The 14,597-nt window shown below is 46.6% G+C and overlaps 1 protein-coding gene across 1 annotated transcript in view; it reads left to right on the top strand.

Moving 5' to 3' along the window:
* Window positions 1–14,597, top strand: part of MATK (megakaryocyte-associated tyrosine kinase) — a 139,106-nt gene that overhangs the window by 48,955 nt on the left and 75,554 nt on the right. The window contains exon 3 of the mRNA XM_083179349.1: window positions 10,511–10,624. Within this exon, the coding sequence (XP_083035475.1) occupies window positions 10,511–10,624 (114 nt within the window). The remainder of the gene's footprint in view (window positions 1–10,510; window positions 10,625–14,597) is intronic.

Raw genomic sequence — 14,597 nt, 5'->3', positions numbered from 1 at the left:
GTGCCTTTTTGTGGATATTTTTTTTGGGAGCTCTGCAGAATGGCGTCCTCTCTGCTCCTCCGTCAGGCCACGCCCCGGCCTCAAGTATCCGTACAAATTCAATTTTTTATGTACATATGTTATGAAAACTACAAAAGAATACACCATTCACATCAGCCTGACATCAGCCTGACCCAGCTTTGTAAATTTGTCCTATTCTCCATTCCTATTTTGGGGTCATATACAGCCGATCTGTTTGGTACCCATTCATACAGGGATCCGCCTTATACAGCTGGATTAGTAAATTTACCCCTGGAGTTGAAGTCCAATGTCTGGAAGACCACAATGAAAACCATCTCACAGAAGATTAGCAAGGAGATGGTCCGGTACTTGTTTCCTATCTGGGCGCCCGCTACGTTAATTGCGCACCATGCTATTCTCCGTATAAAAATCGGATCGCATCGCATCGGATACCACAAATGCACATACACGATATTGAACGATGCGATGCGATGCGATCCGATTTCGTTCCCGCTTTTATGGTTGGCCCATAGGATGGCCCATCTGTAACACTACTGTATTTATTTACCCTTCAAAGCCCTCCCCTTGTCACATCTGCACAGAAACACAGTATTGACGTCAACCCGAAGCGTGGCGAGCGCAGCGAGCCCCGCGAGGGGCGGCGGTACGCGTCCTCCGACTTTTTCATACCCCCACTATCCATGTCGGCGTTTAGTTGAGAATAGAAAGTGTGGCGAGCGCAGCGAGCCACCGAGCCGAAGCGTGGCGAGCGCAGCGAGCCCCGCGAGGGGACGCGGACACTTCACAGGTATCCGTGTCCCCTCGCGGGCTTCACAGGTATCCGCGTCCCCTCGCGGGGCTCGCTGCGCTCCGGGTTGTACATACAAAACCGTTCGAAGGGAAGCGGTGATCTAGGTTTGGTAGTTTTGAGGAGGGAGTTGACAAAGCTTGATATCTGGAGGTAGTCGAAATGCCTAAGGTGCTGGTTGTCATATTTTTCACAAAGTGCTGCAAAGTTTTGGGGGGCAAATTCCCCTGTTATATGTGAGAGTCGGGTGATACCTGCCGAGATCCAGGGTTGTGAGTATGGTGACATGCATCCTAGGGGGAAGTCTGGGTGTCGCCATAGGGGGGTGAGAGGGGATGGGTAAGGTGCCAACTGAAGTTTCTTATTTAGGTGGTCCCATGTCTTTAACACAGAGTGGACACCGGGAGTGTCTAGTACCGAGGCTGGTCTAAGTTTCGGCGGTAGCCAGGGGAGGAAGCAAACAGAATGATAATCCACCATTTCACTTTCCAAGGCCACCCATTTCTTGCCACCCGCCCGCGCGTGCCATGCTACCACGTGGCTCAGTTGCGTAGCCTGGAAATAGCGTTCAAACATAGGGAGGCCTAGACCTCCATTGGACGAGGACTTCGCAAGGCAGGTTCTATTTAGTCTGGGAGATTTGTTTGACCATATAAATTTGCCGCATAGAGACTGAATGGTTCGGAGGAAGGAAGTGGGGACCGTCACTGGGATAGTTTGGAATAGGTATAACAACCGGGGTAGTATGTTCATTTTGATCGTATTTATCCGGCCCGTCCAGGATATGCATAAGGGGGTCCAATTTATAAGGTCTTTTTTTATGGAGTTTAAAAGGGGAATATAATTAGCTTTAAAAAGTTGACCAAAATGTTTTGTTATCTGTATTCCCAGGTATTTAATCGATTGGGGACGCCAAATGTAATTGAAGTTTGATTCTAGTGTTTCCATAGTGGAGCTAGATAAATGAAGAGCCAGTGCTTCTGACTTTGAATTATTCACTTTGTGACCTGATAGATTACTGTATTGTGTTAGTGCGGCCTGTAAGTTTGGGAGTTAAGTCAGTGGGGAAGATATGGATAACAGGACGTCGTCTGCGAATAGGGATATTTTGTATTGGGAGCCCCGTACATTTATCCCCTGAATGTCTTGTTTTTTTCTGATGTGGGCTGCTAGTGGTTCGATACTGAGGGCATATAGCAGGGGGGATAAAGGGCAACCTAGTCTGGTGCCGTTTCCCAGATTGAAGGGTTGGGAGGTGATGCCGTTAGTAGAGACCACTGCTCTCGGTCCGTGATACAGAGCTTGTATGGCAGAAAGAAAGCTTCCCCCGAAGCCATATGTCCTCAGTGCATGGAACATAAAAGGCCAGGAAAGACGATCAAAGGCCTTCTCTGCATCTAAGGAAAGCATGATCGCTGGGGATTTAGTCTTGTTGATGTATAAGATCAAGTCAATAGCTCGTCTTGTGTTGTCTAGAGCTTGTCTTGTGGGGACAAAGCCCACTTGATCTGCGTCTATCAACGAGGTAAGATAGGAGTTTAGTCTTGTGGCCAAAACTTTTGCGAAAAGCTTTATGTCGGCATTGATGAGTGATATTGGCCTATAGCTTGTGCAACAAGTTGGATCCTTGCCTGGTTTTGGCAGTACTATGATTGCGGATTTCATTGAGTCAGTGTGGAACCTCTCCCCCTGCATGATTTTGTTGAATAACACCGCTAGTTGTGGAGTCAGTGAGCCTGAGAAAGACTTGTAATAGGTCATAGGAAACCCATCGGGGCCTGGGGCCTTCGACGACTTCTGTGTTTGTAATGCCCTAGTTAATTCATCTGGTGATATGGGGGAGTTGAGTGATTCGATGGCTGATTCCGAGAGTTTGGGGAGGTGACATGTGTCCAAGTATTCCTGTGCTAATGCTGATGGTAAAGAAGGGCCAGAAGCCGGTTCTTTCAAGTTGTAAAGGGATTTGTAGTATTTATAGAAGGAATCATTTATGTGGCCAGGGTCGTAACTAAGGGTGTGTTGGTCGTTATGTATTGCATAGATAGTTTGGGATGCTCTCTGTGCTCTAAGTTTTGCTGCCAGGAGTGAGTCTGACTTGTTATTTTTCTCATAAAATCTTTGGCTTAAATACCTAAGAGACTTCTCTGTGCGTTCCGCTAAGATGGATTGCAGTTCCCCCCTGACCCCTTGGATCTGTGTAAGAACGGTGGGGGAGTGGGATTGTTTGTGTGTCTGTTCCAGTTGGGAGAGTTGAGAGGTGAGAGAGGAGATCTTTTCGAGTTTTTTTCCTGTGAGTGGCATATTTAATTATTGCTCCCCTGATCACCGCCTTGTGTGCTTCCCATACTGTGGGCATGGGGATGTCGTCTGTGATGTTAGATTGAAAGTAATCTTGAATCTGGGTGTTAATTTGATCTTTAAATTGGGGTATGCGAAGGAGGGTTTCATTCAGCCTCCAAGTCTGAAGGCCTTTTTGAGTACCCAGTGGGTCTATAGTAGCTAAGATGCTCGAGTGGTCTGACCAGACATTGGGAAGAATGTCCACTTTTAGCAGTGACTGCAATATACTACTACAACCCATAATCATGTCTATGCGACAGTAAGTCCTGTGGGGGTTCGAGAAGAAAGTGTAATCTTTGGAGGTCGGATAGTGGGCCCGCCATGTGCCAAAGAGACCAGCCTCGGACATGTGTTTCCTAAGGTTGCCCGGGATGTGGCTGTGTTGATGCTGGCTCGTGGGGTTACTTTTGTCTGGGTCTGATGATATAACCGTATTAAAATCCCCGCCAATCAATAGTGTGCCTTTGCGGATCGTTTGAAGTTCTAAGAAAAGTTTTCGAAAAAAGAGCCCCTGTCCAGTATTTGGTGCATATAAATTCACCAGAGTCATGAAATGGGGACCTAACTGGCAAACCAGGATGATGTACCGTCCCTCTCTATCTATTTTAGTGGTATTAATCTGCAGCGGTATTGTAGAGCGAATCATTATTGCAACTCCATTTTTTTGGGTGCAGTGGGAGGAGTATATCACTGTGGGGAACCGTCTGGAAACTAGTGAGGGATGTGCGTTATGCTTGAAGTGCGTTTCTTGTATGAACGCAATGTCGCCATGCAGTGAGTTGAGTGTGCGATATAGTAGGGATCTCTTGTGTGGGGTGTTTAACCCCTTGACATTTTGAGAGATCACGTTAATGGGCATGTTGGTGGGGTGCAAGTCGCCGGTCGACCGTCCTGCGGAGACTGACAACCAAGGGAGGGTAGATGAGAGGGGTGGAAGTGGGATAGAGAGGAAAACGTGAGAAAGAAATAGAAATGAGAGAGTGGAAAAGGGTGTAGGATGGTAGAATGAAGAAGAGAATCCTGGGGACCTCAGATGGGGGCCCGAGGATCTCCTTGAGCGGGTCCTTAGGGATAACAGGTAAGCCTAACCTGGTAAGCGAACCTAGTGGACCCGCTAATAGGGAGTGCTCACTAACTGTGAACTAAATAAATTTAGAGAAGGCAGGAAAGAGAATCCCAACCTTTGCAGTAGTCCCTAATAATGGAGGAGGGTGGCCGAACAGAGACCGTGCCTCAGCCCGTCCACCCGGAGCCAAAATACAGTGAGGCCTGCAATTGTTAACATTTAAAGAACTTGTGTAACATTTCAAAAGTAACATAGACCGCACAGATTACTAGTGAGAAACATCTATAACTGTGTGGATAAGGATCGGAAGGGTGCTTGTCCACTGCACCTAGGCGCAGGGGACAAGCCTTGTAGAGGACAACATCCCCCACCCCAGAGGTAGTCTGTCAAGGAAAGTGTCAGCAGAAGGTCATCTGGTTACTCCTGTGAGAAACCCTAGTCCCTAGAATAAGTAGGAAAGCAAAAGACTACGAACTGGGGGACGCAGCCCATTAATACTTTACGTCAACTTTTGGAGGAGTCGTGCCAGTCTGGCTCAGGAACTCCCGGGGCCGCTGGCGGTCATACTGGTGTCTGCTTCGTAAAGATTGAGTCTGTGGAGCAGTTCTTTCCCCTCCTTGGGGTCCCTTACTGTGACTTGTCGACCATTCACCTCGACTATTAGACGGAATGGGAATCCCCATTTGTATTTATATCGATTATCACGGAGGGCCTTGGTGGTGTCTCTCATTTCTCTCCTTTTGATAATAGTAGATGGGGCCAGATCTTGGAAAATCTGTAGGTGGGAGTCCTCGAATAAGATATGGGGCAGCGATCTACAGGAGAAAGAAATCTGGTCCTTGACTTTGAATGAAAGGAATTTTAAAACGACATCTCGAGGGGGTTCCCCATCTTTTAGTTTTGGGCGTAGTGCTCTGTGTGCCCGTTCGATGTTTAGGGGCTGATCCTTTAGAGTGGGGACCAATTTGTAAAATAGACGGTGTAGATATGGATCGAGATCTTTGGGTGCGACGGATTCCGGGATGTTGCGGATGCGGAGGTTGGATCGTCTTTCCCTATTTTCAAGATCTTAATTTTTGTCGCGTAGGAATTTCACTTCACGGTACAGATAGTTTATATCCTGAGAGAAAACTTGTAAATCCTTGGCGTGTGATTCTACCCTGGTTTCCAGACCAGTCATGCGGGTGGAAAGGGAAGATATGTCTTTTCTCAAGTCAGTGAACATTTGTTGGAAGCTATTCGTGATGGTTTTACTAAACTCCGACATTATCGCCTGGATATCTTCTTTGGTGGCGAAGGAGGCGTCTGGTGAGATTGAGTGACCATTTGCGTTCATTGGTGAGGAGGGGGGAGAGTCTGATGTTGGGCCAGAGGCCGTGCGGGATAGATGTTGCATGATGCCCTGTTGGGCGTTTTTTTTTTGTTTTATTCTGCTGCTGCCTGGACATGGTGGTGAGAACAATATACAGGCGGTAAACTGGTATTAATTTGCAGAAGCTCCAGGTGGACAAGCATGGAGGTGGATTAGAACATCACTGGGGTTTGCATGCTCCTACAGGAGCTGTGACAAATTTGGGAGGACACTTTACAATGTAGAAAGTGTGAGAGCTCAAAAGCTGATTTTAAAGGGTGTTGCAGAGAAAGGCCTCTGGGTGGCAGTATTGTACTATCTATGAAGCAGTTGTGTTCATGGGCACTTGGAAGTGATTACATTTTGTTAATATGTCCAGGTGTGTAATATTAACTCCTGAATCAGGCCCTTCACTGATTGTGTCAGAAAGTGAGTTTATACTTTGTCTTCTCCTGTGGCCCTTGGAGGGGGGGACCCCAACCCTTATTTGGTTACAGTTCTCTTAGGCAGTATAACCTTTCTTGAAGGGTGACAGCTCTAATCAGCCGTATAGTGGGGCAGGTGAATTTTGGCCAGTTGGGGGCCTTGGGGGTGCAGATTCCTGATATTCCGGGCCGCAGTCTCGGGCACCGGGTCTGTGGGCTACCCGGTCCCGATGCTGCGTGGTATGGCCGGGGGTGAATCACAGGATCTGATATATGGATTTGTGCGGCTGTGCCCAGAGGGAGCTCAGGAGGGGCCAGGTGTCACCTCTACCCAGGAAGGTGGTGCCCTGGGGATGGTCCCAATCCCAGGGGACTCAGATATCTGGGCTGGGGGAACTGGGGCACTCAGTACCTTTCACTTGGATGTGCAGGGAGGTCCGGCTCCAACCCTCCCGCAGTTACTGCGCCTTCCACACGCTGCCAGGCTGCCAGGCAGCTGCCGGCCGGATCCAAAATGGCCGCCGCGGCTGGAGAGATGAATGACGGCGGAGCCCCGGGCTCTCCCCAGGCAGCCTGCCAGGCAGGGTGATGGGGGTGCTCCGTCCCTGGTGTAGAGGGGGGCTCCGCTTGTCTCTGGATGCCCGCCGATGCGCTCCCGGTCCGGGGCGCGCCACGCGCGGGCAGTGGAGCTCGACCGCCGGAGGGCAGCCTGAAATTGAGGCCGCTGCTTCTCCTGGACTCCAGGCCGCAACCTGCGAGGCAGGATCTCTCCGGCCCCCGGCTCCGCAGCGCTGCGAGTCTCCTCACTGGGGGTCCCCGCCGGGTAAACAAGGTGGGTGCCTGGCAAGGGGTGAATTAGAATAGCCACAGGGTGCCTTTTTGTGGATATTTTTTTTGGGAGCTCTGCAGAATGGCGTCCTCTCTGCTCCTCCGTCAGGCCACGCCCCGGCCTCAAGTATCCGTACAAATTCAATTTTTTATGTACATATGTTATGAAAACTACAAAAGAATACACCATTCACATCAGCCTGACATCAGCCTGACCCAGCTTTGTAAATTTGTCCTATTCTCCATTCCTATTTTGGGGTCATATACAGCCGATCTGTTTGGTACCCATTCATACAGGGATCCGCCTTATACAGCTGGATTAGTAAATTTACCCCTGGAGTTGAAGTCCAATGTCTGGAAGACCACAATGAAAACCATCTCACAGAAGATTAGCAAGGAGATGGTCCGGTACTTGTTTCCTATCTGGGCGCCCGCTACGTTAATTGCGCACCATGCTATTCTCCGTATAAAAATCGGATCGCATCGCATCGGATACCACAAATGCACATACACGATATTGAACGATGCGATGCGATGCGATCCGATTTCGTTCCCGCTTTTATGGTTGGCCCATAGGATGGCCCATCTGTAACACTACTGTATTTATTTACCCTTCAAAGCCCTCCCCTTGTCACATCTGCACAGAAACACAGTATTGACGTCAACCCGAAGTGTGGCGAGCGCAGCGAGCCCCGCGAGGGGCGGCGGTACGCGTCCTCCGACTTTTTCATACCCCCACTATCCATGTCGGCGTTTAGTTGAGAATTGAAAGTGTGGCGAGCGCAGCGAGCCAATGAGCCGAAGCGTGGCGAGCGCAGCGAGCCCCGCGAGGGGACGCGGACACTTCACAGGTATCCGTGTCCCCTCGCGGGCTTCACAGGTATCCGCGTCCCCTCGCGGGGCTCGCTGAGCTCGCCACGCTTCGGGCACTTTCTATTCTCAACTCCACGCCGACGTGGATAGTGGGGGTATGAAAAAGTCGGAGGACGCGTACCGCTGCGCTCGCCACGCTTCGGGTTGACATCAATACTGGGGTGGCGTTAACAATGGAGGTGCATTTTAAACCATCAGGGGGGGTTTCCTATACAAATCGTGGGTTTGCGGGGTTATTACATTGAAATCAATGTAAAATCGGGTCTCAGGGACCATTTTACATTGATTCCAATGTAAAAATCAGGTTGATCGCGTCACCGCATGCGATGCGATCCGATTTAAAATGAAATCGGATCGGATAGCATCGTATGCCATCGTACATCATCGAGTACCGAATCCGATGCGATGCGATCCGATTTCATTACGGTGCCGTACGTAGAAAACCTGGGCGCCCAGATAGGAAACAAGTACCGATGGTCCTTTATGGTTATGCCATAACAGTGCACCTACACTGCTCCCCCATCCCCTTATATCTTTGTATACTACTAGGAATGGGGTAATTAACAAGTTTGCGGTCCCTGCAATTGCTAATGTACTAACAAAGTAAAAGAAAAAACTCAACAATACACAATTCTGCTGTAAATAATATTAAAATATAAAAATTAAATGGTTCATCTTAGTATGAATTAGAAATACCATTTTTGTCTTTTTTGAACTGTCCAAATGAAAGAAAAAAAAGTGTAGTTTTCGGTACTCCCTTTCAATAGCAGAAAGTCACAGGTAGGTTAATGCTTACAGGCAGTACTATTTTTCTGAAAAATAGGTCAAGGAACTCCAGGTCTGGGGGTGGATCGATTAACCCCTTCACTGGTACTCACTAGAATTTTCCGGGCTGTGCTCCAGTGCCCAGACTGGCAAACCCAGAAAATTCTTGGGAGTACCAGGGACTACGCTAACTAGAGCCGGGCAGTGCCGCTGAGCTGAGCTCAGCTTCAGCCTCTGCCCAGCTCCGGCCGGCCGCCCCCCGCCTCCTTCCCCCCGGCTGGGTTGCCGGGGGCAGTGCCGGGCAGCGGCTGATGTAGTGCTCAGTAGTGCTGCCCGGCCCCAGGAGAGACGGTGGTGGTTTTTTTAAGGGAGCGCTCCCTAAAAACAAACCACCACTGAAGGGGTTATATAAAAAAAAAGAGAGAAAGAGAGAGATATTTATATTGGATTTAGAAACAAAAAGTAAATTTTTGCCCAGAACAGGTTCAGGAACCCAGTTCTGATTATGTCGTATTTAATTAGAGTTTCAGGAACTGAGGGCCTTATTCTGGTTGGTGCGGTCCGTTCCGAATTCTTTCGGAGCTGACCGAATGCCACGCTGTGCGGACATTGTAAGAACAAACGCCCACAGGTCGTCCGCATTCGGTCGGACTCACTCTCTAAGAAGAGGGTGTGTTTTCGGACAACATCTAAACCGTGCGTGTGCGGTGGGAACACAAAGATTCTGCACGGTCTTACAGCGTCCGAACGGACGGGAAGCTGCCCGTACGCACCGATTCGGTGTATTTCCGCAAACAACACTACTCTATTCGGAACTCATACATCTGTCACATGACACACTTATGCAATTAGGCAACCTCATAAAAAATGGATTAATTTTAATTGTAATCAATTAATTCCTAATTGATACATAAACACCTTACTAGCACTTTAGATTAATCTTTTATTTTGCTGTGTGTGTGTCAGCTTCATGTGTGCAACCCAATCCCGTGCAAACCCTTTGTGGTGCCTTCGGTTGGAATGTTTTGGTTGGTTCCCCAGTTGCCCTCTTTCTGCTATCATTACTGGCTGCTGGTCCTTTACTTTTCTTGTGAAGCCACCTGATGTGTTCCTAATAATTCTGCTGTGGCTATGTATGAAATGTTAAAAATTTGTAAATTTTTTAAATTATTTTTTCGTTATTATTATGTTCCCTTAATTTTTAGCCATGTGCCAAATAACATGGTAAAAAGTTCTTATGTTTTTGTAAAATGTAATACATTTTTATTTTACCCCCACATGTGTGCTGTTATCGCTGAATATAAAAGTGAAATGTAAATTTATATTAGTGTTACACATTTCTGTCCATTCCTTGCTGTATAAATGTGTGTAAAATAGCAACAATGCAGTCGTGTTTGCAGCATATATTTGTGCATTTAGTAATGGGCCATTTAGCCAGCAATGCTTCCAATTGAAGCTATGAAAAGAGTGTAATTAATCACTAATGAGTAAAGGAGTGGATTGTATTGTGTTCAGCTGAGAGTGCTTCAGGTGCGGGCGTACTAATTGGGCGAACCGAATGCCTAGCGCATGAACAAGTGCTCTCCGCAAAGTGAAACTTGCTTATGAAGACCGCATATTTCAGGCATGTTGGTTCGTTTGCAGTCGGTGTCTTGTCCGAATGCACGCCTACCACAATTTGTGCGTTCCCTCGTGTACGCCCAGATTTACGCCCAGTTTTGCCCACTTTGAAACCACACCCTTGTGTAGGGCCGAATGACGCCCATATTACGCCCATATTTCCCGAGTCGATTCGGTGCACATTTCTGGACGGTATTAGTGAGAACGAGTACGGAGACCATGCGTGGCACCTGCACATTGCGTTGCCTATGCATGCGCAGACGGCTAAAAATCGCCCTCCAAAAGAATTTGGAACGGACCGCACCAACCAGAATATTTGTTCTTAGTTTATTACTATACATTAATTGTAATCTGTCTGTTCAAGTTCTATATTATTTTATTACATGCTACAATGATTTTTATAATGGCACCCATTTTTTATTTCTTCACTGCAGAGAAGCCTAACGCCTGGAATGCAATGCATCATAAAGAATGACAATACCAAGCCTAAACCACAAGAACTTGCATATCATAAAGGTGACCTAGTGACTATAGTCAGTACATGCCAGGTGAGCTCTGAATGGATGTATTTTAACATGATTAAATGTAGAATATGTCTATTTCCCTATATATATATATATATATATATATATATATATATATATATATATATATATATATATATAACAATGCCTTACTTAATCTAACATACATTTTAAAATAATGTGCTGTTCTGCAGAACAATATTTAAGGGCATGTACTGTGATGCACTTAACACCAAATGATTCATGACCATAGTATGTGAGGGAATATTGCAGCATTTTTACTGTTGGGGTATGGAACAAGTTTTTGAATGTGCAGTTCATAGGTAAAGTAGACACAACCTGTCTGGTTGTGAATGAAAAGTTGACTAAAGTTCTATGCAGGATTTTCAGAAGGGGGTTTCCAGAGGGGCGGAGCAAAGCATGGAGATGGACACTTAGGTGACCAGGTATATGCCGGGTCAGTTAAAGTATTATAGATAGACCAAATGTATATAAATAATAATAATAATAATAATAATAATATATATATATATGTATACATACATATATATATATACATATATATATATGTATACATATATATATATATATATATATGTATACATATATATATATATATATATATATATATATATATATTCAAAGAAGAATAGAGGAGGAGCGCTCCATAGTGTAAAACAGTAAGATTTTATTAACCAATATTGCACAAGAACGAGACTCAAGATAGGACTCGTACCAAAATTGAAACAGCAGTGGACTGGTTACCACATGATACGAATCGTAAAAGCCTGGCAATACTCCTACCGCCGTCCGGGGCTCTGTAGTAGGCACATGATCTCCCGCTGCAGCGCAGCGTGTCGGGACCACAGTCAGGAACAGACGCCGGAGGGAGCAGCTCAGGTAGGTAGCGGCACACGTCACCAGGTCACGCCCTAACGCGTTTCGTCAGGAGACTTCGTCAGAGGGCGTGCCTGGTGACGCTAGGCCGCTCAAATATATGGGAGAGAGCAAACACAGATCCAGCCCCTTACGCAACAGAATGTCAAATGGATCAAATGCTGACATCAACGGTTGCTATAGCTGCATACCGTCCACAATCAAAACAGAACAAAGTAGACAGGAAAATACGGAACATACATTTCATCAATACGGGGATACTACATTCCGTAAAAGACCATAAATACATAAAACCATATCCATATACATTTGTGCAACAAAATATATATTACAAATAGTTTAACTATTATATTGTTTTTTTTATAAAATTAATGCGTGTTATAAAACCAGATGGTTAATATAAGCCAAACTACGGAGAGTTTTTATATGAGAATCTAATATGGAACATTTTTCTTATTAAAAATTATATATAAAAACCAGTGTATAAAAAGGTTATCCAATCAACGATTTATAAAGGGTGTAATTTAATACCCCTCATTGAGGCCATTAGGAGTTTGCGTATTCAAGGTCAAAATCCAATAGGTTTCCCTTCTTAGAAGGGCACAGTCCCTGTCACCGCTCCTTTTACCTACTGGAACAATTTCTATACCGATGACTTTTAATCCAGAGGGATCACAATTATGTACATTCTTAAAATGTCGAGGTACACTGTGGTTTTGAATACCATGCTTGATGTTTCTAATGTGTTCCAGGGTGCGCACTTTCAAAGTGTGTTTAGTCTTTCCAATATACTTGGATCCACACGGACAAATCAACAGATATATTACATACATTGTATTGCAATTAATAAATTGCTTGATATTAAAATTAATATTTGCAGCTGAGGTATATGTGTCACAGGTGGAGGATTAGTTTGGATCGTGTGGTGCGTAGGAATCACTTTAGGACCAGACGGAGTAGGGTTAAAGCGAGCTGGCTTTATTATGGATGGTTTCATAAAGGAAAGCAAACTTCTTAATCTAATCAGGGCTAGAAAAGGCAAACGAAGAGTCCCAAATAAAGTCTTTGGCAAGTCTTGAGTTTAAACAATAATAGTCAGAGTCTTGTGTCAACTCACGGAGATTTCGACCAATGCAGAGGGATATCCCAGACACAGTAAAGAGATGGATGATGAGCCAGAGGATAAGAGAAAGACTGGAACTGGATGCTCTTCACAGGAGGCTGAGAGTAGCTGAAGTCCTGGAGACCAATGGGATCCCACGGGCTGGCAATACCAGGTCCACAGGTAACTACTTGGAAGGCAGCGAGAGGTCAGGGTTCCTGGAGTCAGTAACAGGGAGGACTGAGGAATAGGCTGCAGAAGACAGGAGTGAGCCAGGAGTCTTCAACTGCACAAGGCTAGGAAACCTTTGCACTGACACCAGTTCACCAAGACAGATTCCCTAAATACATAGTGGGCGGCTGTCATTGGCTAGTGTGGTCAGAAAGGGAGGAAACCTTAACCTGGCATCCAATCTGCACTTTGCCCATAACCAAGATGGCGGCGCCGGCCTCCCGGTGCCGCCCCAAACACAACTCCCTCAGGACTGTCAGGGAACCGCCCCTGTATGCCACACTTCCCAGGCGACCCAGGACCAGCAGGATGCTCAGACCAGAGCCCCAGAACGGACAGGCGGCGACGGGCACGGAGGGGTGAGTACCGGACCCGCCGTGTGCCGGCGTGGCCGTCCGTGACAGTACCCCCCCCCCTTTTTGGGAGCAAGCAAGGTACCTTCGAGCTTTGAGTGGATTCTTCCGGTGGAATTGCTTGACCAGGTTTGGAGCATGAAGATCGGTGGCGTCAACCCAAGAATTTCCTTCTGGCTCATATCCGGACCACTCCACCAGGTACTGTAGACGTGAATGTTGACGACGGCAGTCAAGGACCCTCTACCTCATACTCAGCATCTTTCTCAGTGGAGATTGGGGGTGTCTTGGGTGGTTTAGGATGATACAGATTCAGTCGTAATGGTGTTAAAAGAGAGACGTGAAATGAGTTGGAGATTTTCATTGTAGTTGGTAGTTTCAGCTTATACGCTACTGGGTTGATGACTCGGATAATTGGAAAGGGCCCGATAAATCGTGGTGCTAGTTTCATGGAGGGTAGTCGAAGACGGAGGTTACGAGTGGAAAGCCAGACTAAATCTCCAACCTTCAGGCGAGGGACTGCTTTCCTTTTCTTGTCTGCGAATCTCTTATAACGGATTGAAGCTTTTCGGAGGGATTGATGGGTGTCTGCCCAGATTTTCGCAAACTGATGAAGAGAGGAGTCTGCAGCTGGAACCTCCACTATTGGCAAACTTGTGAATTCAGGAGAACGGGGATGCTGACCAAAAACAGTAAAGAAGGGAGTGGTTCCAGCAGAAGAATGATACGAGTTATTATGGGCAAACTCTGCCCACGGGAGCAGATCTACCCAGTCATCTTGTGCGGAGGAGATGTAAAGACGGAGGAAAGCTTCTAGGTCTTGATTGACACGTTCTGTCTGTCCATTGGTTTGTGGGTGGTAGGCTGAAGAAAACTTTAACTTAATTTGCAAAGAAGAACACAAAGACCTCAAAAACTTGGTGACGAATTGCACACCCCGATCTGATATTATCTCTGTGGGAAGGTCATGTAATCTGAAGATGTGACGAATGAAGAGTTGGGCCAGTACTGGAGCGGATGGAAGGGACTTTAGAGGAATGAAGTGTGCCATCTTCGAAAAGCGATCGACCACTACCCAGATCACAGTATGTCCTCGGGAAGGTGGCAGCTCGGAGATAAAATCCATGGACAGGTGTGTCCAAGGACGTTTAGGAATGGGTAGTGGCCGCAGGATCCCTGCTGGAGCTGTTCTGGATGCTTTATGCTGTGCACATTGAGGACAGGAGGAGATAAAATCACTGACGTCCGTCCGCATGGAGGGCCACCAGTAGGACCTTTGAAGGAAAGAAAGCGTCTTTTGAGTACCTGGGTGACCTTGGAGACGTGAAGAATGAGCCCATGTCAGGATTTTCTCTCGTAGTTCAGAAGGAACAAAAGTCTTCCCGGGAGGTGGTGCAGGATGGGAGTTGGATTG

The sequence above is a fragment of the Crinia signifera genome, chromosome 1, assembly GCF_055691185.1.
Source record: "Crinia signifera chromosome 1, ASM5569118v1, whole genome shotgun sequence".
Taxonomy (NCBI): domain Eukaryota; kingdom Metazoa; phylum Chordata; class Amphibia; order Anura; family Myobatrachidae; genus Crinia; species Crinia signifera.
This window is presented reverse-complemented; position numbering and strand designations above follow the sequence as displayed.